Source organism: Xenopus laevis, chromosome 1S (assembly GCF_017654675.1).
Source record: "Xenopus laevis strain J_2021 chromosome 1S, Xenopus_laevis_v10.1, whole genome shotgun sequence".
Lineage (NCBI taxonomy): Eukaryota > Metazoa > Chordata > Amphibia > Anura > Pipidae > Xenopus > Xenopus laevis.
Genome location: NC_054372.1, coordinates 183,779,829 through 183,807,219, shown reverse-complemented (window position 1 = coordinate 183,807,219; position 27,391 = coordinate 183,779,829). Strand labels below are relative to the sequence as shown.

General features: G+C 41.8%; 2 protein-coding genes across 6 annotated transcripts; one reads left to right on the top strand and one right to left on the bottom strand.

The window, feature by feature from the left end:
* Positions 1-1,482: 1,482 nt before the first annotated feature.
* Positions 1,483-10,053, bottom strand: LOC108707300 (bis(5'-nucleosyl)-tetraphosphatase [asymmetrical]). 2 transcript variants are annotated; one of them, XM_018244500.2, is made up of 3 exons: positions 9,916-10,053; positions 3,700-3,848; positions 1,483-1,884 (listed from the first exon to the last, which is right to left on the bottom strand). In XM_018244500.2, exons 2-3 carry the CDS (start codon positions 3,830-3,832, stop codon positions 1,553-1,555), a joined length of 465 nt encoding a protein of 154 aa, XP_018099989.1. In that variant the 5' UTR covers positions 3,833-3,848; positions 9,916-10,053; the 3' UTR covers positions 1,483-1,552. The 2 variants fall into 2 exon arrangements, with proteins under 2 accessions (XP_018099989.1, XP_041436515.1); XM_041580581.1 differs by having other exon boundaries at positions 3,700-3,852; positions 9,916-10,003.
* Positions 10,054-10,230: 177 nt separating this feature from the next.
* On the top strand, positions 10,231-27,239 carry znf131.S (zinc finger protein 131 S homeolog). 4 transcript variants are annotated; one of them, NM_001096407.1, is given in 8 exon segments: positions 10,335-10,369; positions 15,294-15,432; positions 15,976-16,077; positions 17,353-17,497; positions 20,669-21,029; positions 21,132-21,354; positions 23,107-23,237; positions 26,421-27,239. In NM_001096407.1, coding segments are annotated over 7 exon segments (1,734 nt in total). In that variant the 5' UTR covers positions 10,335-10,369; positions 15,294-15,308; the 3' UTR covers positions 27,069-27,239.
* Positions 27,240-27,391: the final 152 nt, after the last annotated feature.

Sequence of the window (27,391 nt, the reverse complement as noted above, 5' to 3'; positions counted from 1 at the left end):
ACAGAACCTGTGCTGGGCAGGAGCTGCGGCACTATCCAGCCAGATATATAAATGTTATGGAGTCAAGGAATTCGGAAGAGTGTTATGAATTGGCAGAGGCTGCGGCCCTACCAATCAAATTATCTATGTGCTGTTCCAGTAGGCTGGCAGAATTTAAGCATGGTTGCTGCATATCTAAAGCCTTGGCAAAGGCTGTGGCCTCCCCAAGTTTAAACCCTGTCTGTGTGCAGTCCAGAGGCTGTGTGGTACCTGGGCTGGCAGAACCTGAGCATGGTTGCTGCATATCTAAAGGTTTGGCAGAGGCTATGGGCTCAACAAGTGAAAAACATTTCTGAGTGGAGTCCAGAGGCTGTGTGGTACATGAACTGGAAGAATTGAGAAAAGCTTGCATGGTGGAGAAAGAGAAATATCCCATCACCAGTGGAGTGGCTGCTGGTTAAAGGAGAATTCAACCCGTAATAAAAAACCCTTCCCTCCTCCCCCAACTTTTGGCACCAGTAGAAGATTCACAGATCCGCACACACTATTTATCTGCAGTCGGGACGTGCCCCTGTTTTTATTGATTTTTCAACCTCCCTGCACATGGTGTAAAATCCATGTGCAAATCCGTGAATCTTCTACTGTTGCTAAGGGACCTTGCTGGGTCGATGGAGAGCCAGCACCACCAGTGCAGGAAAGTGAAGAGGCGGGAGAGCGGTAGATTTAACATTTAACTTTTGGCACCGCCAATAATAAATTGCCTTTTCTTCTCCTTTAAGCAATACATTCAAAGACAAATTGTTTTATACAAATATTGTAATTCACATACTCCATGGATGGGTTTGACCCATTCAAAAGGTCCCACCACTCTCCCCAAAAACCCGTAAAAGAACCTTACTGCTGGCAGGGGGATATAAAAGGGTTCAATATGTTTCACTTAAAATACAGTTCTGGTTATACCTGGCTGCCTCATTAATTATTAGGGATGCACCGAATCCAGGATTCGGTTCGGGATTCGGCCAGCATTCGGACTTTTTCAGCAGGATTCGGCCGAATCCTTCTGCCGGGCCGAACTGAATACTAATTTTCATATGCAAATCCGGGGCGGGGAGGGAAATCACGTGACTTTTTGTCACAAAACAAGGAAGTAAAAATGTTTTTCCTTTCCCACCGCTAATTTGCATATGCAAATTAGGTTACAGATTCAGGTTCAGTTTTCAGCCAAATCTTTCGCAAAGGATTCGGGGGTTCTGCTGAATCCAAAATAGTGGATTCAGTGCATCCCTATTAATTATTTAATTGGCACACTAGGTAGCTTCTATCACTTTGACGCCTCAGTATATTTCTCAATCCGTGGGAGGGGGAAAAACACTAAACATTTTTCAATGGCCATGAGGATGACTGCTAAGGTCTGGTCTTACCAAGTGGCAGACATGTATTGACTAACAGATAGAAATATTACAACATCTGAAAGAAACATTTTACAAAAATTTTTACTAAAACTCACATATATATCATTTTATTGTTGCCATAAATGTCCCTTTAAACATTTTTAGGGGAGGATAGCACCCCTTTACTGCTGTCTGGGTTCTGTTTCCTGATTGAGAAAGAAGTGATGCGCCTCCTTCAGGGTGTCTTTCAGATCTTGGTACCCGGCATATATACAGGCCTCTTCCAGTTGGAGCCAGCGGAAGTCCTGATGCTCGTTGGAGAGCTTCACCTGAGTGGTGTAGTCCTTCAGCTCCGCAAGCCAGTAGATGACTGTTTTTGGCCTGTTTCGGACATTATAATTCAGTTCTTTGCAGAATCCTTTTACCAATTTGATGTGGCTGGAGTCCAGGCTGGCCTCTTCCTCCGTCTCTCTCAGGGCTGTGCTCATATCATCTTCTCCAGGGTCCACGTGGCCTGAAAATGTAACAGTTTTACACTTAATACAAAAATAGAACTGGCAAATGGGAAACTGGAAAGGACACAGGGAAATCAGAGATACAGGGAACAGACTTCCAGTGTAGACCAGAGGTGCCCAGAACATCGATCTCAGTCTACCAGTAGATCCCGGCAATATTCTTGGTAGCCTGAGATCTGGGGCTGGAGAGGAGAAGAGCAGCATGAAGGGAGGACGGGAGAGGAAGAGAAGAGCAGCACGGAGGGAGAGGAGAAGAGCAGCATAGTACATAGTTCAATTGGGTTGAAAAAAGACAAAATCCATCAAGTTCAACCCCTCCAAATGAAAACCCAGCATCCATACACACACCCCTCCCTACTATTACATACATTCTATATACCCATACCTATACTAACTATAGAGTTTAGTATCACAATAGCCTTTGATATTATGTCTGTCCAAAATATCATCCAAGTCATTCTTAAAGGCATTAACTGAATCAGCATCACATCACCCGGCAGTGCATTCCACAACCTCACTGTCCTGACTGTGAAGAACCCCCTACGTTGCTTCAAATGAAAGTTCTTTTCTTCTAGTCTAAAGGGGAGGCCTCTGGTACGGTGATCCTCTTTATGGGTAGAAAGGTCCCCTGCTATTTGTCTATAATGTCCTCTAATGTACTTGTAAAGTGTAATCATGTCCCCTGGCAAGCGCCTTTTTCCCCAGAGAAAACAACCCCAACCTTGACAGTCTCCCCTCATAATTTAAGTCTTCCATCCCTCTAACCAATTTAGCATGGAGGGAGGGAGAAGAGCAGCATGGAGGGAGGGAGAGGAGCAGCACGAAGAGAGGGAGAGGAGAAGAGCAGCACGAAGAGAGGGAGAGGAGAAGAGCAGCACGAAGGGAGAGAAGAAGAGCAGAAAGAAGGGAGGGCAGGGAAAGGAGAAGAGCAGCATGAAGGGAGGGAGAGGATAAGAGCAGCGCGAAGGGGGAGAGAGAGGAGAAGAGCAAAACAAAGGGAGGGAGAGGAGAAGAGCAGCATGGAGGGAGGGAGAAGAGCAGCACGAAGGGAGGGAGAGGAGAAGAGCAGCACGAAGGGAGGGAGAGGAGAAGAGCAGCACGAAGGGAGGAAGAGGAGAAGAGCAGCACTAAGGGAGGAAGAGGAGAAGAGCAGCACTAAGGGAGGGAGAGGAGCAGCATGGAGGGAGAGAGAGGAGCAGCATGGAGGGAGAGAGAGGAGCAGCATGAAGGGAAGGAGAAGAACAGAAAGAAGGGAGGGCAGGAAAAGGAGAAGAGCAGCACGAAGGGAGGGAGAGGAGAAGAGCAGCACGGAGGGAGGGAGGGAGAGGAGCAGCACGGAGGGAGAGTAGGGCCGTTGGGCTGAGCATGGAGGGCTACTCTGCAGATCCCCCCTATCAAGGTAGATCTCCTGATGAGGGCCAGGTGTCGAGAGTAGATCCCAGGGTAACAAAGTCTGGGCAGCCCTGGTGTAGACTATAAATTAAAGGGGAAATATATGTAAAAACATGATTTCCCGTAAACAGTAGAACCCCTATCAAAGTTTTTCAGGGGACCAGAATAAAATGGTGTAAAATCCAGATAATGTATTATGCATATTATATAGATGGGACCACAAAAACACTGTAAAATGAGGGGAAACTTATAAAATCAGGGGATGAAAATTGAGGTTTCACAGTTTTTTTCCCTGCAGCATTGTGATGGCAGTTCTCCTTTAAGACATTCAAATGCCTATGTAATGGTATTGGGAGGGAGCTGGGGCAGTTGGTTCTTTCCTGATATCACATTTTCATTCTTTCCAAACTGAAATCTATTACCTTTTGGTGGTGTCCAGTGGTGTTCCCCGTAAGAAGTCTGCAGGAGAAGGAACTCAATATCATCCATGGCAGCAGCTGAGATTCCCGCTTTGCATCTCCGGAATATTATTAGACCACAAGCCCTTAAAGCCATCCCGCCGCCGCTGCTCCTGCCTGTTTGGACAGCAACATATACAGAGCTCTATCCAAGCACAATTAAATGCCCCCATATGTAATTAATTGCACTGATTGCCCAATACACCACAGCAACCAGTGAGATATTTGTCCACTAAATGCTCCCTGCTGATTGGTTGCTTTTGGTGATTGGACCTTTTTCCCAATAGCAGTTTCAGTTACATATACAGGTATGGGATCCGTTATCTGGAAACCCAGAAAACTCTGAATTAAGGAAAGGAACATATCCCATACTCGATTTTATCCAAATTTTCAAAAATGATTTATTTTTTTCTCTGTAATAATAAAACAGTACCTTGAACTTGATCCAAACTAAGATATAAAAGCCCCAGATCCCGAGCATTCTGGATAACAGGTCCAATACCTGTATCTATAAATGAAGGAGCTGCCAGCCCAGCTAGAGTTACTATTGGGCCTATTAATGAAGGAAAATGTTAATATAAGCTTCAGCATACTGAAATAAGAAACTTTCTAAATAAACTTTCTAAATACAGTCAATAAAAAATTCGGTACTGTTTCTGAACTGTTTAACTTCACTATTTCTCTCTCAACATCTGATTCTCTTCATTCTCTCTTTCATCCTCTCTTCATGCAGCAGTTGGGTGTCAGATAATCGTTGACAGTTAGATCCAATATATCTTATAGGGGGGCTCCTTTTGTCTAGAAGATGTATTAGAGCTCACTCTAATACACTGTGGCTGTCACTGTGGTTGACCTAATCTAAGCTTTCAAGGTTTCTCAGATGTGGGCAACGGAAAAGTTTCCTGGCGAGCCCTGGGCACAGGTTATCACTGTGGTTGACTTGCTCTAAACAAATGAAAGTAAAGTCAAAATACAAATGCTAATTTTTTAGGATCCCCCCCCCATGAAGAACAGAGCTCAATACATTCCCAATGAAAGTATTGAGATGTATAGGCCCAGCATCAAGGTGGCACTGGATCAAAAGTGAGCGGAAAAAAATAGAAAATAGGATATTGCTCAGCAATTGGTGGCCAAGCATTGGGCAGAGACTAAACATAACCCTAGTGCTGTTACGTGTGTACCAACAGAGCATGTCTCATTAGAGCAAGAGGTGCGGACTTTTGTAAAGCTTTGCTTAAAAGTGAGGCCCTCTGGATCCATGATTGTGTGGCACCAATTGAGTAAACGGCCAGTAAGTTTGCAATTGCTTTTTGACTTAAACTGTTTCCCCTCAGAGATAGATAAGGCAGAAAGGCAATTGACACAGTTGCATTACTTGAACGTTTCTATTTATTACAGTTCAATTTAAAGGGGGCGTAAAGGCAAAAATAAAATCCATGTTTTAGTTTCTTTTCTCAAAAAGAAACCAATCAATACCTTAGTAAAAAAATAGATTTTTGTACTTAACGTTAAATCCTTTTCTCTTGTCCTACATTGGGGGACACAGGCACCATGGGGATGAAGATCCTGTTGCTTGGAGAAAGGACACTAAAAGGTTAAAGTGGCTCCTCCTCCTCCTGCTCTGGCCTTCATCCCCGCCTACCTCCTCAATCTTCAGTTTTCTGACCGAAGAAGAGATGACGAGTCCTACCAATTGCCCATGTGAAGAGAAGGAGCACCTCCCCAATGCAAGCCAAGCACGGTATGAACCACCTGCTGTTTGAACTTGTTGGTATTTGAACAATAAAAATTATATAAGATATCCACTGATTAACATTAACTTGAACTAATACAGGGAGGGAAGGCCTGTGTCCCCCAATGTAGGACAAGAGAAAAGGATTTAACGGTAAGTACAAAAATCTATTTTTCTCTTGCCTAGATTGGGGGACACAGGCACCATGGGGACGTCCCAAAGCTACCCATGAGGGCGGGACTTTTTACACCTAGTGTTCAGGGAATAACCACCTGCAACACTTTCCTGCCGAAGCTCGCTTCGGCTGAGGCATATGTATGCACCTTGTAGAATTTGGAAAAGGTGTGTGTGGATGACCACATTGCAGCCCTACAGACCTGTTCTGCTGAAGCCTGGAGGCGAACCACCCAAGAAGTGCTGAGTGAAGAAGTAGAATGAGCTGAACCCGGAAGGGTGTGGCCTTATCTCGTACCTCATAGGCCTTCAAGATTGTTGACCTAATCCATCTTGCATTGGTGGCCTTAGATGCCTTAAGACTTTTCCGTGGTCCATCTGGAAAGAAAAAGAGGTTGTCTAGCTTCCTTCTACTCTTGGTAGCCCCGGTGTATGTTCTGAGAGAACGAACCACACTGTTCCAAATTTGTCTTTTGTTCAGGACAAAATTAAGGAACCACCAGGTCCTGGTTAAGATGGAACTCTGACACCACCTTAGGTAGAAATCCAGGGTAGGTCTCAACACCGCCTTGTCCTTGTAAAAAATCAAAAATGGTGGACGACAGGATAGAGCTGCTAGTTCTGAAACTAGTCTAGCCGAAGTGATGGCTAATAGAAAACTACCTTAAGAGTCAGCAGAGGTAATGGAATTGATCCAATGGCTCGAACAGTTGCTCCTGCAATACAGAAGGTACCATATTGAGATCCCAGGGAGGGATTGTATGACGGTATGGAGGTATCATCCTCAATGCTCCCTGTAGGAAGGTCTTGATGTTGGGCAGCATTGTAAGCTGCTGCTGAAAAAGGATAGATAAGGCTGATACCTGAACATTCAGTGAGCTGAGCGCCAAACCCTTTTTTCTAAACCCTCCTGAAGGAATAACAATAGGCTACTTTCGTCCCAGGACTGTGGGTCTTTGGCTTTAGATTTACACCAGGATATGAATGTCCTCCATACCCTGTGGTAGATGCGTGCGGAGCCAGGCTTTCTGGCCCTTAGTAAGGTCGGTATGGCCGTTTTTGGAACTCTGGCTAGGATTATGGCTTCAAGTGTCATGCTTCAGTTAAAGCCAGCCATGGTGAACTCGGGTGGAGGATCAGTCCCTGAGATAACAGATCCATTCTGTCTGGAAGGTGGAATGGTGCGTCCACTGATGAACTTATGAGCTCTTCGAACCAAGTGTGGTGTGGCCAGTAGGGTGCCACTAGAATGGTTTCTACCCTTCTTGATTACCCTTGGCAGAAGTGCCAGTGGTGGGAAGACATATGCTAGGTGAAACTGCCACGGAACCACCAGTGAGTCCAATGCTAGGGCCAGAGGGTCATTGCTTCTTGTGAAGAACCTCCGAAGCCGCTTGTTGTACCTGGATGCCATTAAGTCTACTTCCGGAGTGCCCCACCTTGCCAGAATCAGTTGAAAAAACCTCTGGGTGTAGGCTCCACTCTCCCTGATCTAAGGTCTCTCGGCTGAGAAAATCTGCTATCCAGTTGTCCACTCCAGGGATATGAACTGCGGAGATAGCTGGTACTGTGTTTTACACCCACAGAAGAATTTGCTGTCTCCTTCTGAGGACACTAAAGAAAACTGAGGATTGAGGAGGTAGGCGGGGATGAAGCCCAGAGCAGGAGGAGGAGGAGCCACTTTAACCTTTTAGTGTCCTTTCTCCTAGCAACAGGATCTTCATCCCCATGGTGCCTGTGTCCCCCAATCTAGGCAAGAGAAAAAAATGACCGCTTTGTATGCAGTTTAAAGGAGAAAGAAAGCTGCGGAGGCATTTTATTGGCAATAGATTAGCTGCAATAGTGCAAGTTAGAATGCTATATTTATTCTGTAGAATGTTTTACCATAACTGAGTAAAATGCTCAAGAAACTCTATGTTTGTTTAGGATAGCAGCTGCAGTATTAGCTTGGTGTGACATCACTTCCTGCCTGAGTCTTTCCCTGCTCACTTACAGCAGAGAAGGGAAAGGGGTAGAGGAGCAAACTGAGCATGCTCACGCCCGGGGAGAGGAGGTTTAAGCTGAAAACAGGAAGTCTGATACAGAAGCCCATGAGTACACAATAGAAGGAAAGAAATGTGGTGTCACTTTTGACAGAGGACTCAGAGCAGCATTACTTGCTGGTGGGCCATCGGGAAAAAAACTGTTAGGCCCCAGTTAATGTGGGCCCACCAGCAAAGACCCGCTCCCTGCACTTGCTGCCCCTGACCTCCCTCTCTGGCCCCGGCAAAAGAAGGTACTCGCATGCATGCGAGGGGCTGTGGCAGGGAACCCCTGAGTCAGCAACCCCGGACCTCCAGTCCAACCCTAACAACTGCTTGCCAGGTTATACAAGCAAAAACCATAAAATAAGCCTGCACATTGCTTCCCTGCAGTTTGAAAGGGTGACTGTTCCCTTGCAGTGCAGTCAGTGGCTGCCTACAGTTTCATATCTGCAGCAGTCAGAGCAAGTACATCGAAGTATATTGGAAATAGGTTTTTTTGTGTAAAGAAAGTAAAAAAAGCTCTGCAGAACACCATTATATTCTATAGAGCTTATCTCTTATCCTCAATTTAACCTGTGCACTTTAGCCCAATTCCAATTGCCTCCATTGCTACATAGAAGCTTGTTTATATAAACTATAGTAGCGTTTCAAGTGGGATGGTAAAGAGAAGAGGGCGCAGGGCTGAGGGAAGGCACCTGACTGCTGATGGTGAGAAGAGTAGCAAATAGGACAGAACACTGGACAATTCGAGCAATAGTTTTTGGCTGCTAGGGTGACTAATGCCCCTTTTAAAAATTGGGAAAATTCAGGAGGCAAATAACTCACAAACTATAAGAAACAAAAAATTAAGACCAACTGAAAGGTTACTGAGAAGCAGCCATTCTACAACATACTGACAGTTAAAAGGAGTGGTCAGGGCGGCAATCAAGGGGGGACAGGAGCCGTTACAGCTGTCCCAGGCCTGGATGGTTTGGGGAGTTAAGGGGGGTCCGGCCGTGCTAAACTTACTTGGATAGCCAGGCCCGCGGTCAGTGAGTAACAGACTTCAGAAGGGAGGGTGGGAGCTCTGGTGCCTGCATCTTGCTTCCTGTGCTCTGAAGCGTTAGCCCCAGTAAAGACACATGGTAATTGGATGGGTAAAATTCGAATCTCCCCTCAAGTTTATCCAATCCCCATGCGGCTTTACCAGGATTTACACTTCACCGGCGAATCAGAGCACAGGAAGCTGAAGATGCAGGAACCTGAGCTCAATGGCTGTGCAATGTTTTTTTTAATAACATGTAGGGGCCCTGGTCACCAATGTTTTTTTTTAGGCAGTATACAGCAGCCTCTTTCCTAATAAAATTATCCAGAAGTGCCGTCTGCCTGCGGAGTTTTTTATATATATATATATATATATATATTCCTCCCAACTGTCCCGTTTTCAGAGGGACACTCTATTTTGACCCACAGTCCCTCGTTTGTAATGGAAAGTCCTGATTTTCTCTGCACTGAACAGCCAGAAAAAGAAGCAATGTTTCTAACTTATTCGGCTTTTGGCAGAGAGCCCAGAACAGCCACAGCAGCAAAGATAGTTTTGTAACAATTTTGAGATAAGAAAATAAGTAATTGTAACAATATAAGATAACAAGTCCCTTGGGAGAAGTTAGACTCACAGCTTAATGGGCATTTCACCTTTATTAACAAAACTGTAATAAGTGAAAAAACTTTAATAACCTGGCAAATCTAGTAAAATGAGCATGGTAATTAGGGGGTGTGGCCACAAAATGGGCGTGATCAAAAATGTCACCGCGCCACGCACACAAAATTTTGTTGTAGAGATGCACCGCATCCAGGATTTGGTTCGAGATTTGGCCTTTTTCAGCAGGATTCGGCCGAATCATTCTGCCCAACCGAACCCTAATTGGCATATGTAAATTAGAGGTGGGGAGCGAAATCGTGAGACTTTTTATCACACAATAAAAATGTTTTCCCCTTCCCACCCCTAATTTGCATTTGCAAATTAGGATTCGGCTTCGGTATTCGTCCGAATCTTTCGTGAAGGATTCAGGGGTTCGTCGAATCTTTCATGAAGGATTCAGTGCATCCCTACTTTTTTGTCCCTCTTTTTATTTCCAAAATGTTGGGAGGTGTGCTTCTAGGGGTCCTGAACACCGAATCTTGTGAGGGGGCATGTTTTAGCGATTGCATCTTGAGTGGCTTTTGTACCAAGGGGCGACAAGTGGAAGCCCTGGGGTGGTTAAACTTTACCTTACTTGCACTCATCTTCTAGAGACCAGAGGTGGCCTGAACTCGCCCAGTATGTGTTCCCTGCCTTTCTATCCAGTGTAGAAGCTACAGGAGAGACAATACTGCAGTGGAAGGAGTGCGAATCACATGACAAGTCAGTACAGTAACATGAGCAAAGCCTGTACAGCTAATGGCCAGTGAATATCATCTTTGGTGCCGCCCCAGCACTACCCGCATCTTTAACCAAACTTCAGGTTTCACATTCTCGCCTGGATGCTGGCTTCACTCCGTAAGACTAAAAACCCTTCATTCATCTACTTCACTTTCACTTCAGTAGGGAGGTCAGAGGCCGGCGTGACGTCAGTTCCCGCGCTAGGGATGCTGGGAAGCTGAGGCGCCCGCCCTTCCCCCTCCCCCACAGCCATCACAGACTGGAGGAGGTGGAGGCCGCGGGCAGCCTATCTCGCTTTAGCCGGTGAGTGACTTAAAAACTATCACAGCTTCTCCCCCGCGTCACTGGCGACTGGCGCGTCTCCCTCACTTCCACATGCTATAACGCCGTCTGCTTGCAGGTGGGCGATTATTCTTTATGCGCGATTTGATGACGTAATAGTGACCGACTGGCGCTGCAGTATAAACAGAGGGAGACTAGAGGCCCGTTTCCGGGTGGTGGGTTAATCCCAAGCAATGTGGTTCAGTAACTGTGCGCATTACAGGACGGGTCACTGCAGTTTCAATTTAGCTCCCGGTTCTCCTTTGCATATTCACGGTCCCGAGGCAGGCGCTGGCTAGCTGAAGCAGGCCTTCCGGTGTTTAAGGCGGGGACGCGATTGGTCAGATTCTTGACATGATGGACGGGCAGGCGCCCAATAGGCAACGAGAGGGATGAGACCATTGATAAAGCTGGCGGAAGCAGCCACTTAGTGAGGGAAGGTGAGGTTCAAGCGCTGCCCCTTGTGGTTCCCCATGAACATCATAATGAGTCACTGGAGTTATTTCCATATTTCTATATACTCATTGTTTAGTTTTGTCCACTTGGTTTCCCATTCTATTGTTAGCTGCTTCAGAGTGAGAGAGAAAGTCCCATGTCGGGTTTCCACTACTGTGGAGAAAATAGGGGGCAGCATTCCTATGCTTGCTGGGAAATCTCACCCAAATGCTTTGGATTGAAAAGAATCTTCCCTTTATTATGATTAACCCACATTATTTTATTCCCTTAAAGGGGTGGATCACCTTTAAGTTGACTTTTAGTATGTTAAAGAACGGCCAATTCTAAGCAACTTTTCAACTGGTCTTCATTATTTATTAATAATATAGTTTTTGAATTATTTGCCTTCTTCTTCTGACTCTTATCAGATTTCAAATGGGGGTCGCTGACCCCATCTAAAAACAAACAAATGCTCAGTAAGGCTACATATTAGTGATGTGCGGGCCGACCCGATACCGGCGGGTTCGGGTCGACCTCGTGGGCAGGTGCGGGTTGAGCTCTTCTGCTGCTCTCGCCGCCCGCCACCTTCAAATGCCGGCATCCTACTTCCTGGTTCCAGTTTTATAGTCTCGCATCTGATCTCCGCCCCTTTTGTGACGTCATTGTGATGTCTTCGGCAGGGTGGGTCTATAAAAGGACCCCCAGAAGCAGGCGTGGGTTGGAGCAGGTCAGGTGCGGGTCAGGTAAACCCTGACCCGCACATCACTACTACAAATGTATTGTTATTGTAACTTTTTATTACTATTCATTCCCTCCCCTTATTATATTCCAGTCTTGTATTTAAATCAATGCATCGTTGCTAGGGTAATTTGGACCCTAGCAGCCAGGTTGTTGAAATTGCAAACTGGAGAGGTGCTGAATAAAAAGCGAAATAACTCAAAAATCACAAATAATAAAAAATGAAAACCAACTGCAAATTGTCTCAGAATATCCCTCTCTACTTCATACTAAAAGTTAATTCAAAAGTGAACAACCCCATTAATAAAGGAATGATTCTAAGTCTGGAATCTCTTGAGTTTTGAGATGTCGCTGCTGTTGGGTTCTGGTGGCAACAAATTGAGCACCAAGTTGTGTGATAAAAGCGGTCTGCCATTCTATGTGACTTGTTCAAATGGTTTTTACATTGTTTATAAATGTGAGGGGACTCGCTGATTACACAAGGTCTTCCAGAGACGTTAGAAGAAAGGAGGTTCCACCTTAAAGGACAAGAAAACCAGATTCCCTGAGGGGCACCAATGTGTTCAACACTTGCCAGTCAATCCAGTCGCTAAGTTTATTTCTCTGGGTTGATGCTGTTCCTAGCAAAAATGAGTGAGTAAGGCAGCATTCTCTCTCACCTTTCCTAGCGCAGACTTTGGGCAGATTTATTAAGGTTCGAATGGTAAATTCAAATCTGAATTATTTTTTTTTGGTCATAACTCACAAATTCGAATTTTAAACCACCAACTCGAGTTAGAATTGTGAGATTTATCACACCTGGACCCTGGAAACAGCTCTTATTCGAATATTCACCACCTAAAACCTGCCAAGTTCATGTAGAAGTTAATGGCAGAGGTCTGTTGAACAATTTGAAGATGTTAAATGCTTCCCTGATAGTTTTTATTTTGGAGGAAAACTCCATTCAAATTTTTGGGTCCTTCATATGAGAATGAATATTAGACGTTCTGGTTTTTTCTTAAAGTGGACCTGTCACCCAGACACAAAAAGCTGTATAATAAGTCATTTTCAAATTAAACATGAAATCCAATTTCTATTCTTTATTAAAGCATTCATAGTTGTAAACTCGTTTAAAAATCTCATCTGTCAATCAAATATTGTTTTCCTTTCCTCTATGCCTTGGCATAGAGGCAGGGCAGACAATTACTTTCACTTTCCATTCAGCACATCCTAGATGTCACTGCTCTCCCCACATTCCCCAGTTCTCTTCACCTTTTAATAGTGTAACCAGGGCATGGGGATGGAGATCAGGTCCCCCATTCTGGTGCACAAACAAGATTCTGAGATGATACAAGACTTGTCTTAATAACAGTGTCCATAAAATGGCTCCTGCCTGCTTGTTATAATTATGAATTCCCAGACTGAAGGAAACAAGATTTAAAAAATGTATACAATGTAATTAAAGTTCATTTTGCTTGACTAATGTGATAAAATAGGATTTTGAATAATTTTTTTGGGTGACGTGTCCCCTTTAAAGGGCATGTAAAGGCACAAAAATAAAATCCAATTTTTACTTTCTTTAATGAAAAAGAAACCTATCTCCAATATACTTTAATTAAAAAATGTGTACCGTTTTTATAAGAAACCGGACTGTATGCAGTGAAATTCTCCCTTCATTTACTGCTGTGGATAGGAATTGTCAGACGGTCCCTAACTGCTGAGCAGGGAAACAATCATACTTATGAACAGCAGGGGGAGCCCCCACCTTACTTCCCAGCCATGCAGAACTCAAGCAACTTTGTTTATGACGATCCCTAAGCAGCCCAGACCACACTGAGCATGTGCACAGTCTTAGTCTTGCAAAGATGTATAACAAAGTTACAAGATGGTGACCCCCTGTAGCCAACTTTGAAAGCATAAATTATTTGTTTGATTAGGCTTGTGGTGCAGTAAGTTCATGTTTATATTTAGTATACAAAATACAGCATTTCTAGTCTTATTCTATTTTAGACTTTACATGCCCTTTAAATAACCTCCCATTAGAGTTGTGAGTACGTCGAATTTATTAGAGTTAAAAAAAAATTCACATAACTTAGAAATTGGACCATTGATAAATCTGCCCATTAGACTCACACATGTGCCTTAGGGGAAAATTATTTTATTTTAATCTAGTGCCATTGCTTGAGTGATTCCGCTGAGGAACCACAGGGAAAGTTAAAAAATATATTTGGCATGATGTGTGTGTAAAAACCATTAAACACTTATGGGCAGATCAAAGGTTGAATTTTGAATGTATATGAATTTGTTTTACTTAAATTTACTTAAATTTGAATGTACTCACAAAAATAAAGATTTGTCTTAAATTCCATCGAATGGGAACGAGCCAAAAATCCAATTCGTATTCGACTGGAATACGAGCGAAATTCTAATCGAATTTTCTTCCGAAAAAAAACCTTGAATGTCAGAAAGCCTACTAACATCTTCAAAAGGTTAAACAGAGCTCTGCCATTGACTTATAAATGAATTTGGCAGGTTTTAGGTGTCGAATATTTGAAGTAGAACTGTTTCCATGGTTGAGGTGTGATAAATCTCAGATTCGAATTTAGATTTGAATGTGTGAATTTTGACACCAAAAAAAATTTGAAAATTCAAATTTACTATTCGACTCTTAAAGGAGAATTCAACCCTAAATGTAAAAAAAAAAACCCTACACTACATAGACCCTCCTCCCCCCCAGGCTGAGTGTTACCCTTGGCAAATGCTCCTAACGTTTTACTTACCCCTCGGTGCAGATTCAGGCATGGGAGTTCACGGGCGCCATCTTGAGCCACTTCGGTAATCTTCAGAATGAGGCTGGCATGTCGGCGCATGGGTAGTTGGAGCAATTTTCTGTTTTGCGAAACTCACGAAAATTGCTGAAGCGCCGGTCTCATTCCGAAGATTACCGAATCAGCTCAAGATGGCGCCCGTGAACTCTGATGCCTGAATCTGCACCGAGGTTTAAGTAAAACATTACCGAGCATTTGCCCGGGGTAACATTTAGCCTTGGGGGAGGAGGGAGGGGATCTATGTAGGGGAGTAGGGTTTTTTACTTTTAGGGTTGAATTCTCCTTTAACAAATCTGCACCTTAGTACTTGAGCAAATAATTGAATTAGTAGACATTGTCTTCTCTTTCCCAACTTCAGCTAGAGGATCTTATCTGGAATGCTTGGGACCTGAAGTTTTCAGAATAAGGGATCTGTCTGTACTTTGGATCTCCATACCTTAAGTCTGCTGAACATAATTTAAACCCTAAATAAACCCAATAGGATTGGTATGCCATCAATATGGATTCATGCAGCTTAGTTACTATCAGGTACAAGGTATTGTGTTATAATACACTAGAGGCACGAATATCCTGTAAATTATATCCTTAAAAAAGGTCACTAGTGATGTCATCAGTTATAAACGGTGAGTAGTGATGTCATTCTAGTCACATGACTCACTAAAAATGTGTATTATAGTAAATAAAGTACCTCTTGTTAGAAAATATGAGGATATTAGAAGTATAAAAGCACTCTGCCTCGTGTTTTTTATGGTCATGGAACTCCTCAGTGACTTATAATATCTTTATATTTTACAATAGGGGGTACTTTATTAACTATAAATCCTGTACTCATACTACTAACTATGAAAACTGTAGGTAGCATTGTCTTTTTTTTGGAGGTGAAATAGATCTAGCTTGAATTCTAGTTTACTTTTTTGTTACTTCAGACAAGCTGTCCCGGTATGGAAGCAGAGGAGACGATGGGCTGCATTCAGGAGTTCACAGACCATTACAAAGTGATGTTGGACCGACTAAATGAACAGCGAGAACTCGATCAGTTTACAGACATCACATTAATAGTGGATGGTATGTATGTTGCTTCCACCACTTTATAACATGTCTGTGATCTAGGGATGCACCGAATCCGGGATTCGGCCAGGATTCAAGCTTTTTCAGCAGGATTTGACGAATCTTTCTGCCCGGCCGAACCAAATCCTAATTTGCTTATGCAATTAGGGGAGGGAAATCACTAGGGATCCACCAAATCCAGGATTCAGTTCGGGATTCGGCCTTTTTCAGCAGGATTCGGATTTGGCAAATCCTTCTGCCTGGCCTAACCGAATTTGAATCATAATTTGCATATGCAAATTAGGGGAGGGAAATCATATGACTTTTTGTCACAAAATAAGGAAGTAATAAATGTTTTCCCCTTCCCACCCCTAATTTACATATGCATCTTTCGTGAAGGATTCGGGGGCTCGGCGGAATCCAAAATAGTGGATTCTGTGCATCCCTAGTGTGATCATTTGTAATCATGTGTCTTCCTGTTATGTATTCATTTACTTATTTCAGTTGGTGAGTTTTTGTATCACGCTTTTAATCATCTCTTCTTTGAATTGCCGTGACCAGGTCATCAGTTTAAAGCTCACAAGGCCGTTCTTGCCGCATGCAGTCACTTCTTCTATAAGTTCTTTCAAGATTTCACTCAGGAGCCATTAGTGGAAATTGAAGGTATTACATTCTTTGTTGCTCTTTTAATGCAACCTAAGTTAAATCATCTAAACTGTTAACTGAATGTAAGTAACTGTTTGCATTGCTTAACTCTTATGCGTATGGGAGACACGCGCCACACAGGAGTCCTGCTGCCTTACTCCCTCCATCAAGGAGGCAGGACATCCTTCTACTTCCTTTTATTACTTGCCACTATAGGTTCCCATTCAGGTTCCCATGGATTTTATACGGTTTGAACCGTGATATCACTGGAATGTAGGGGGCTGTTGTGCACCAACATAGGGGAGTGGCCAATATTTAATTTGACCCACATAAAATTTCTCCTTTACAGAAGTAGAGTTGTCAAGGAGTAAAGTGCAAAGTGTTTATAAACTAGCAATTACACATTTCACATTCACTCAACTTATTTTCACATAGAGTCTTAAGTTCGACTGTAAAAAAAGTGAGTAAAGTACCCCCTCTTGTAAAATATAAGGATATTATTAGTTACCGAGGAGTTTCATGACCATATAAAAACACGAGGCAGAAGGCCGAGTGTTTTAATACAGGTTATGGAACTCCAAGGTAATTTCTAATATCCTCATATTTTACAACTGGGAGTACTTTATTTATTATAATACACAAATTTCAGTGAGTCGTGACAGAAATGACATCAGAACTCACCGTTTATAACTGATGACATCAGAACTCACCGTTTATAAGGATATAATTTACAGGATATTCATGGCTTTTGTGTATTTTATATATATTATATCTGGTAACACTGTAAGTTTACTCCCTCTTCATGATCAAACATGACTAGCGGTTGTTGGAAGTAAAACATTATATATAAACCAATGACAATATTTCTGTACTTAAAAAAACAATTTACACAAGTATGGGACCTATTATCCATAATGCTCGGGACCTGGGGTTAATGGATCTTTCCGTAATTTGGATCTTCATACCTTGTCTATTAGAAAATCGTGTAAACATTAAATAAACCCAATAGGCTGGTTTTGTTTCCAATAAGGATTAATTATATCTTAGTTGGGATCAAGTACAAGCTACTGTTTTTTTATTACAGAGATAACTGAAATCATTTTTATAAACTTGGATTATTGGGAAAAAAATGGAGTCTATGGCAAACTGCCTTTCCATAATTCAGAGCTTTCTGAATAATGGGTTTCCGGATAATGTATCCCATACCTGTACTCCGTTAAAACAATGTGCACATCAACAACATTTCCTGTATGGTAAAAATGACACTGGTATTCGTGCTTCTTTGCAAATCAGGTGTCAGCAATGCCGCCTTTCGCCACCTGATCGACTTCACATACACAGCAAAACTGATGATACAAGATGAGGAGGAGGCTAGCGACATATGGAAAGCCGCAGAATATCTACAGATGCACGAGGCCATCAAAGCACTTGAATTCAGGTACAGAAACGGAGAAGAATTACACCTGTGATTGTTTATTGAGGGCTAACTAAATAAATATAAAGAATTAATATTTCTTATGTGTTGTGTATTCTGTACCAGCACATAGAATATAGAGTACAATAGCAACTACCTCTCCTCTGTGTCTGTGGCACTGTACATTCTCACTGGGCTTCTGCAGGTCATCTTTAAAGGAGAACTAAAGCCTAACTAAAGAAGTAGCTAGAAATGTTGTACATTATGTTTTGTGTTTCTGTACCAACCCAAGGCAACCACAACCCTTTAGCAGTAAAGATCTGTGTCTCCAAAGATGCCCCAGTAGCTCCCCATCTTCTTTTCTGCTGATTCACTGCACATGCTCTGTGCTGCTGTCACTTACTGAGCTTAGGGACACACTCACAATATACAGTACACATAGAATAGAAATGTCACAATATAAGGCTGATTAGTAATTAATACAGATAATTACTACATGGCAGCACAGAAACCAGTGCAATTAGCATCAGAATTTAATAATGAGCCCTGTAGCATCAGCTTATATTACAGGGGAAGCTCATTTTCTGCTGGATAATTAGTGACAAGCCCTAAGCTTAGCTTCTCAACAGCTGCTCGGAGCCCACTGAGCATGTGATTGTCACAGACACTTTCCAAGATGGTGAATAAGTTCAGTAAATAAAACATGGCATTTTTAGCCATATTCATTTTTAGGTTTTAGTTCTCCTTTAAGTGCTGCTTATTGCAGCAATCGTTCCAGAGATGTCTTAACCTAGGGAACTAGTCATAATAGTACAAGAGTAAAAGAAAACATACACCTACTTTATTGAATGTGAAGCCATCTAAGTCCTGATGGAATTACAGCAGATGTACTGTCCATTGTTTTAACAATTGCTGGTTTGTTGTTGACATGAGGGTACTCCAGGCACCTGAAAATTCTAAACTTGACTGCTGCTATAACTGTCTGTTGTTTGATGAAATCTTACTTGTGCAATAACAGAATTGGACACATGTTATTTGGAAAGGAAAGGGACAGTCACTGTCTGTGCTAATTTGACTCTATAATCACTTACCTCTTACTCTTTCTAGACTGACGTTTCTCTTCTTTAAAGGACAACTATACCCCCAAAATGAATACTTGAGCAACAGAAAGTTTATATCAAATTAAGTGGCATATTAAAGAATCTTGTCATACCGATATATATATTTAAGTAAAACATCTCTTGCCTTGAACCACCATTTTGTGATGGTCTGTGTGCTGCCTCAGAGATCACCTGACCAGAAATACTGCAGCTCTAACTGTAACAGGAAGAAGTGTGGAAGCAAAAGACAGAATAACTCAGTTAATTGGCTCATGTGACCCAACATGTATGGTTTGTTTGTGTGCACCGTGACTCGTTGGATCCCAGGGGGCGGCCCTCATTGTTAAAATGGCAATTTTCTATTTATGATTACCCAATGGCACCTGCTACTAAAAAGGTATATTATTATGAAAACTGTTTATTTATACAACGCAGGGTTTTACATATGAGCTGTTTAATGCAATATATTCTTATAGAGACCTACATTGTTTGAGGGGTATAGTTTTCCTTTAAAAAATTCACTAGCATAGGGTACTTTTCTAAGAGTAGGCTGTCATTGTCTATCAATTACAGAAGAATGGTGCAAAATGCCAGTTTAAGCTCTACCAAAATGTAATAAATGCAAAAACAAAAATAAATCGAATAAATCGAGGAAACACTACTCACGGTTCATCCCAGTCTATGAGTGCATGTTTATAGAACAACAACAAAGATAATGGAAAATATATATATCAAAAACATATACCGTATATACTCGAGTATAAGCCGAGGTACCTAATTTTACCTCCAAAAACTAGGAAAGCTTATTGACTCGAGTATAAGCCTAGGGTGAAAAATGCAGCAGCTTCTGGTAAGTTTCAATCAAAAAATTGAGGGTTTCTGCTCCCATTGGAGTTGCCGGCGTCTCGTTTTTGGATGCCGGCGACCATTCTTGGACGCCGTTGAATATTCTTGGAGACTATTCTTAGGCGCCGGCCACTATTCTTAGGCGCCGGCGACTATTCTTAGACAACGTCGACCGTTTTTGCGCTTGACCCGAGTATAAGCCGAGGTAGAGTTTTTCAGCATATTTTTGGGGCTGAAAAACTCGGCTTATACTCGAGTATATACGGTATATAAAACAAAAAATAATAAACCAAAAGGTGGTTAAAAGTTCAAATACATTTATTTGGACAACACAGGTGGAGGCCTCCTGCAAAAAAAAACCTCACCATCTTTGTTGTCATTGTCTATACCCAGCCTCTCAGATATGCCCTGTTTCTAGTTAGACTTACTTATGAACAGCACAGAATCATTTTGAAATGTTCAGTAATGTGCTTGTGCCTAGTCTGACTAATGATCAGAGCGATGCCAGCTCTGCAAAAAACTAGCTTGGGCCTGTTTGCTTTTTGTAGAAATGTGGAACACTGACGAGGGTTAAAAAGGTCACTGATGGGATGCCTAACAAATAGGAACCCCTAGAGGCCAATTAATCAAAGGTCGAATTTCGAATTCATGAGAATTTTTTTCAATTCGAATATATTCACAATTCGACTGGGAGGTTATATAAGAAAAAATTCTAATGTCTAATATTCGATCAAATGGTTCTAACCCGTAAATTGTAATCGTCTTCAATATGTATTCGATTTGTACGAATTGAGCTTTTCTCCCAAAAAAACCTTGAATGTCAGGAAGGCTATTAACATTAGGAATGCACCGAATCCAGGATTCGGCCTTTTTTAGCAGGATACGGCCGAATCCTTCTGCCTGGCTAAACCGAATCCAACTCCTAATTTGCATATGCAAATTAAGGGCGGGAAATCGCATGACTTTTAGGCACAAAACAAGGAAGTCAAAAATGTTTCCCCTTCCTGCACCTAATTTGCATACGCAAATTCGAATTCGGTTCAGTATTTGGCGAATCTTTCGCAAAGGAATCAGGGGTTCAGCGAATCCAAAATAGTGGATTCGGTGCATCCCTAATTAACATCTCCATATGGCTCAGCGGACCTTTGCCATTGACTTGTACATGAACTCGGCAGGTTGTCGTTTAATCCAATGATTTTTAGTAAGTAAACCCTGAAATGTTGTAAACAAACATCAATTTTTGTTTTAGAAACAAAGAAAGTATTCTAATTGAGGCGGGGGACCAAACTGAAAGCACAGACAGCATAAAGAAGTGGAAGATTGCGGAATCTTCAGAAGTTCTCGCAGAAACATTACCGGCTTCAGAGGGAGAACCGCTGGAAATCGAAGTAGAAATAGGTGAAAAAACGATTGAACTAGATGATAATGTGGCAACCATGGAAGAGGTGGCTATCGCAGAGCAGTCCATCAAGTACATCCAAAGCACCGATACATCCGATGATTCTGCCCTGGCTCTCCTGGCTGACATAACCAGTAAATACCGCCACGGGGAAAGGAAACGGCAGTTAGAGGAGGAGAGTAGCAATGAAAGCGATGCCACCGGCAAACAGGTAGAAGGCGCTGACATTATGGAGGTTCATCTGTCACATGTCAACAACATGTTCCATTGTCAGAAATGTAATCGTTCATTTAAATTGTTTTACCATTTCAAGGAACATATGAAATCACACTCCTCGGACACTTTCAAGTGTGAAATATGTAATAAAAGCTACGCACGAGAGATTGCCTTGAAGCAGCACCTCACCTGTTACCATCTAGACGAAAGTGCGGCCAACAAGAGGCCGAGACCGGGCAAAAAGATCCACGTGTGCCAGTACTGCGATAAACAGTTTGATCACTTTGGACATTTCAAAGAGCATCTGCGTAAGCACACAGGTAATGGCACTCATTCTTTACTTGTAATTAACTTCTTATTAAAGGCAAAGGAAAGCTACGGAAGCAGTATATTGTCTATAGATTAACTACAATAGTGCAATCTATAACACTATATTTATTCTGTAGAATACTTTACCATGCCTGAGTAAACAGCTTTAGAAGCTCTCTGTTTGTTTAGGATAGCAGCTGCCATATTAGCTTGGTGTGACATCACTTCTTGCCTAAATCTTTCCCTGTTCCTCATAGCTCTGGGCTCAGATTACAGCAGTGAGGGGGAGTGGGAAAGAGGAGCAAACTGAGCATGCTCAAGCCCTAGCGGTTTATGCTGAAAACAGGAAGTCTCACAATAGAAGGAAAGAAATGTGGTGTTTCTTTTGACAGAGGACTCAGAGCAGCATTACTTTGAGGGTTTACTGGTGTATTTATATAGAGCTTTCTTAATTATAGCCTTTTCTTCTGCTTTAAAGAAATATTATTCTAACTAATTTGGGGGCTTTCAAAATATATATTTTTTCCTGCAAAAAAAACCACAGGTTCGTTTGTTCAAATGTTAAAGGAACAGTTCAGTGTGAAAATAAAAACTGGATAAATAGATAGGCTGTTCAAAATAAAAAATGTTTTTAATATAGTTAGCCAAAAATGTAATGTATAAAGACTGGAGTGACTGGATGTGTTACATAATAGCCAGAACACTGCCTCCTGCTTTTCAGCTCTCTAACTCTGAGTTAGTCATTGACTGTAAGGGGGGCCACATGGGACATAACTGTTCAGTGAGTTTGAAATTGATCCTCAGCATTCAGCTCAGATTCCAAAGCAACAGTTATGAACCATGTGCCCCTCCCTCAAGTCACTGATTGGTTGCTGACGGGTAACCAATCAGTGGAAACAAAGAGAGCTGAAAAGCAGGAAGTAGTGTTCTGGCTATTATGGGCCTTCTGGGATTCCATTGGTCAGACTTCGCTAAAATCGGTCGTTCGGCAAGAAAAATCTTTGCATCTATGGGGACCTTTACTCCTTATTCATGTATAATAATACATTGAAGTTGGGAAATCAATTTTTACAAAATATCACTAGTTGTGCTCGTAATAAACACCTGTATGTTAAACAGCTTTCAAGCTAATTTAGTTCTTCTCAGCTGAGTTTAGGGCAATATAAAATTCGAGACCACAGTCACGGTTATCCCACCTTCTCCAGCTTTATGGTGTCCCAGGGATCGAAATTATCAGGCAGCAGCTTTTGGAACAACTCCACCATTCTTTATATCATTTTCTTGTCCTTTCTTTTTAATCTGAGCAAGTGGCTTTATAATTGATTCCGTGAAATTATAATTATCACCTCCTCTCGTTAATTAGCTATTGAAAATATTCGGAAATCAAATTTCTCTAATTATTCATTGCACAGCACTTTAGTTCCTTTGCATTACTATTTATTTAGCTAATTTATGAATTTTAAATGAATTGGTGCTTTAATTGATTCTAATTACTGCTTTTTAATTATCAGTATCTATTTAATACTTCAAGGAATTAACTGATATCCTTGCACTGCACTTTAGACCAGTCAGGTAGGGAACAGCTAAAAAAAATTGGTTTAGAATCACACATGACCCCAAATAATTACAAATGACCGCCTGCAGATGAACTGGGAATTGAAATCCACTCCTGTACATTGGTTTGGTGTTTCCTGTAATAATATTGGCCCTTGTGCTGTTAATATTAACTGATGCCTTTCATGGATCTGCTTTGTTTCTCACAGGGGAAAAACCATTTGAATGCCCTAACTGTCACGAGCATTTTGCTAGAAACAGCACTCTAAAGTGTCACCTGTCAGCTTGTCAGTACGGTGTTGGTGCCAAAAAGGGAAGGAAGAAGTTGTATGAATGTCAGGTGAGTGAGAACCATGTTATGTTTTGTTGCTCATTCTGATTTACTCCCTTTATTCTAGTTCTCTTTTCTCACATTCTCTTATATTGTGTTGCTAATTCCAGTATATCTGTGCTCTTTATTAGGACTGCTTTACACTGGATCCTCTTTAGCAGCTCTTTTCTTGCATTAGCAGCTTCTTTAAAGGGATACGGTCATGAGAAAACATATTTTTTTCAAAATGCATTCGTGCTGCTCCAGCAGACTTCTGCCTTTTTGTTTTTTTTTGTCTATTTATGCCCCTGAGGAAGACCCTTAAGGTTGAAACGCGTTGGGCTCATTGTTATATTATTCATTATTTTTGTATAAGTTTTTGTATTTTCTTTACTTTTTTGTAATACATTTTTCTATTATTTTTTGAAATTGGGTGTGCTATCAATTACATTGAGTATTTATAGTCTTGTCTGGAGACCCTTATGGGGAGTCCCCTATGGATTAGCACCCCTCACTTTACTTTAATGGGTGTGCGCCTTCTCTCTATATTTTGACTTCTGCACTGTAATCTGGAGCAAACAGTTTTTTTTAAATATTTAATTTTGAAATCTGTCATGGGGCTAGACATGTCCAGTGGCGTAACTAGATATTACTGGGCCCCACAGCAAATTATTTTTCAGGCCCCCAAAATGTTTAGAGGTTGACTTGTTTCTCCAATATTTATTGAAATTGTATATGAATTAGGACCTCGGGGGGCCCCTATACCTCCTGGGCCCCCCTGCAGCCGCAGGGTCTGCTTCCTCTATAGTTACGCCCCTGAACATGTCAGTTTCCCAGGTGCCCCCAGTCATGTGATTTGTGCTCTGATAAACTTCAGTCAGTCTTTACAGCTGTACTGCAAGTTTGAGTGATATCACCCCCCCCCCAGCAGCCCATCAGCAGAACAATGGGAAGGTAACCAGATAGCAGCACCCTGGTAGATCTAAGAACAGCACTCAATAGTAAAAATCCATGTCCCACTGCAACTCCTTCAGTTACATTGAGTAGGAGAAACAATAGGTGCCAGAAAGCAGTTCCATAGTGAAGCACTGGCTCTTTCTGAAAGCACATGACCAGGCAAAATGACCTGAGATGCACCTACACACCAATATTACAACTAAAATAAAAATACACTTGTTGGAATAGGAATGAAATTTTACATGGTAGTGTGAATTATTTGCAGTGTAAACAGTGTAATTTAGAACTGAAAAATACACCATAAAAATAATGACAGAATCCATTCAACTTTTTCCTGCTGAAAATTAGGGATGCACTGAATACACTATTTTGGATTCGGCCGAATCCTTCGCGAAAGATTCAGCCGAATACCGAATCTTAATTTGCAATAAGCAAATTAGGGGTGGGAAGGGAAAAACATTGTTTACTTTCTTGTTTTGTGACAAAAAGTCACGCGATATCCCTCTCCATTTGCATATGCAAATTAGGATTCCGATTTGGTTCAACCGAATCCTGCTGAAAAAGGCCGAATCCCAAACCGAATCCTGGATTTGGTGCATCCCTAGTGAAAATCCAGTGCGCTCTGGATGCAGCTTTACTGTGGTTCAGGTTAGACTTCATAGAAACTATGCAGTTATTATAAGGACAATAACAAGAGTGCATTAGACTGTATGAGAAGTGCTAATACAGGGAAGTTATCAGATCAGTACAACTGAAGTTGCTCCCAGTCAAATACATTAAAGTGGAACCATCACAAGAATGAAAATGTAATATTAGCTGCATCATACTGAAATAAGAAGCTTTCTAAATATAATCAATTAAACATTCTGTACCGTTTCTGAAATAACCAAGTTTATCTTCACAATTCCTCTCTCCGCATCTGTTTCTCTTCATTCTCTCTTGATGCAGCAGTTGGGTGTCAGATATTCATTGACAGTTACATCCAATATCTCTTACAGGGGGGCTACTTTTGCCTAGAAGATGTATCAGAGGTCACATAACAAACAAGGGAAAGTTGTGCTCACCACTAATTTTTAAACACATTAGGCGGGGGTGCAATGAGGCTGTGACCACAAAATACATATAGACAAATACAAGAGTCCTCTGCACTCAACCCATTATCAATATATTTAAGACAGAGACATTTTGTGCATACTGCTACTGAAAAATGCCTTACCCTTTAAACAAAACAGGGATTGTTTGTCCATATATTGCAATATATTTAAGCTGACCAACTACGTCAAAGTCATCCCATATCTGGCCAGTCCTACACTTAATTTTCATCTGATTCATTAAGAATTCTATTGCTTCATTATACATTTTACAAAGGGACTAAGTTTTACCTGCAACTTACTTGCTGCTTTCAAAGTAAAACTCCCAAACGTAGCTGCCCTTTTATTAGACACCAGTTGAGTGCAGAGGACCTCTTGTATTTGACTCTATTAAAATCACCAGACGTGTCTCTCTACATGCAGAATTTGTGCAAAAGTTATTTTGTTATATTTTGTTTGTACTGGAATCAGTTATTGGAGTGAGCTCTAATTCATCTGCTAGGAAAGGAAGCCCCCCTGTAAGATATATTGGCTCTTAAGCTGGCCATAGACACAAACATCCGATTCGTATGATTTTCAGACCACGTGTGGAGAGTCCCATGGAGATCGGTTGTTTGGTCAATCGGCCAGGTTAAAAGATTTCTGTCGGCTGTCGATAATATCTCTGCGTGTATTGCCGATCGGATGATTTTCAGTGGGAGACTGTCACTAGCTTTGTCGGACATAACTTTCGTACAATTGCTGTCAGGGGCAGAACATCGGCTGATCTGTTCTTTTACTACTTTATTTGATCGGAATGGTTAGTGGCAGGTCTGGAGATGGGGAAGTCGGATCTTTGCGTCTATGACCAGCTTAACTGTCCATGAATATCTGACACCCAACTGCTGCATTAAGACATAATGAAGAGAAACAGATGCTGAGAGAGGAATAGTGAAAATTAACTTGATTATTTCAGAAGCAATGCAGAATTTTCAATTGATTGTATTTAGAAAGTTGCTTTCTTCAGTTTGAGAGAGCTTATATTACAGTTTCACAATAGTTCCCCTTTAAGAACCTGGCATGTCATAAGGGAGGGTTAGGCAGTGAAATACGATGAGCTTACAAATGTGAGTAGATAGAAGTCTCCATTCCATCATGTTAAAATGTAAATATATTGTGTTCCCAGGTTTGCAACAGTATCTTTAATTGTTGGGACCAGTTTAAGGACCACCTGGTGCTTCACACTGGGGAAAAGCCGAATCACTGCACCCTCTGTGATATGTGGTTTATGCAAGGAAACGAGCTAAGGAAACATCTGCAAGAGGCTCACAACATCTCAGAGAGAATAGTCACAGAGGTCGTCCTTCCTCCCGAATCCACAGAGACTGAGTCTGTATCATCCATGACTTTTGTGGAACAGGTGGAAGAAGTCCATGTGGTGCCTGTAGAGCAGCTTATACAGGTGCAAGTGGATCCTCCACAGTTAACTGTTGGTCACCTGCATCAAGACCTACTTGAGGTGAACCAGGTAAAAGGGGCACATATACTGGATCTACAGACGCAAGTGCAGCTGAGCCACATTGAGGTGGAACACCTACACATAGAGCCAGGCACTGAAATACAAGTTGAGGAAGTGCATGTGGAACACATCAACCAGATACACATGGAAGAGGTTGAGGCAGAACTTTTGGACGAGTCCAGTATACAACACATCCAGCAGGCCATCGAAGTACAAGATGGATCTTGTCAGCCAGAAGAGGGAGAACTTCACCAAATAGTCCACACGGGGGCAGAAACCTTGCACATTACACGTATTGAAGCGACTGCTGAGTAGAGTGAAGAACTGCATGCTGCTCCTATTTACAAAAGGCATAGGTATATTTGTCAGATATTCCGAATTCAGCATTTTCCTGAGTTCCAATTGAAGCTTTTTTCACAGCCACATAATTTCATGATATTAAAACTTGACTATATCCAACCGGTCATCCCTGTGGGGAAAAAGAAATCACTGCTTGGCTTGAGTTTGTAGAAGAGGTAGCAGATGGATTTAGGATATATTTACATCCTGCTCCAGTACAACAAACAGCTGCTGTTTGGGTCCAAAATGTGTCCCTGGATATTGTTAGATTCCAGACCCCTTATGACATCACAGGAACT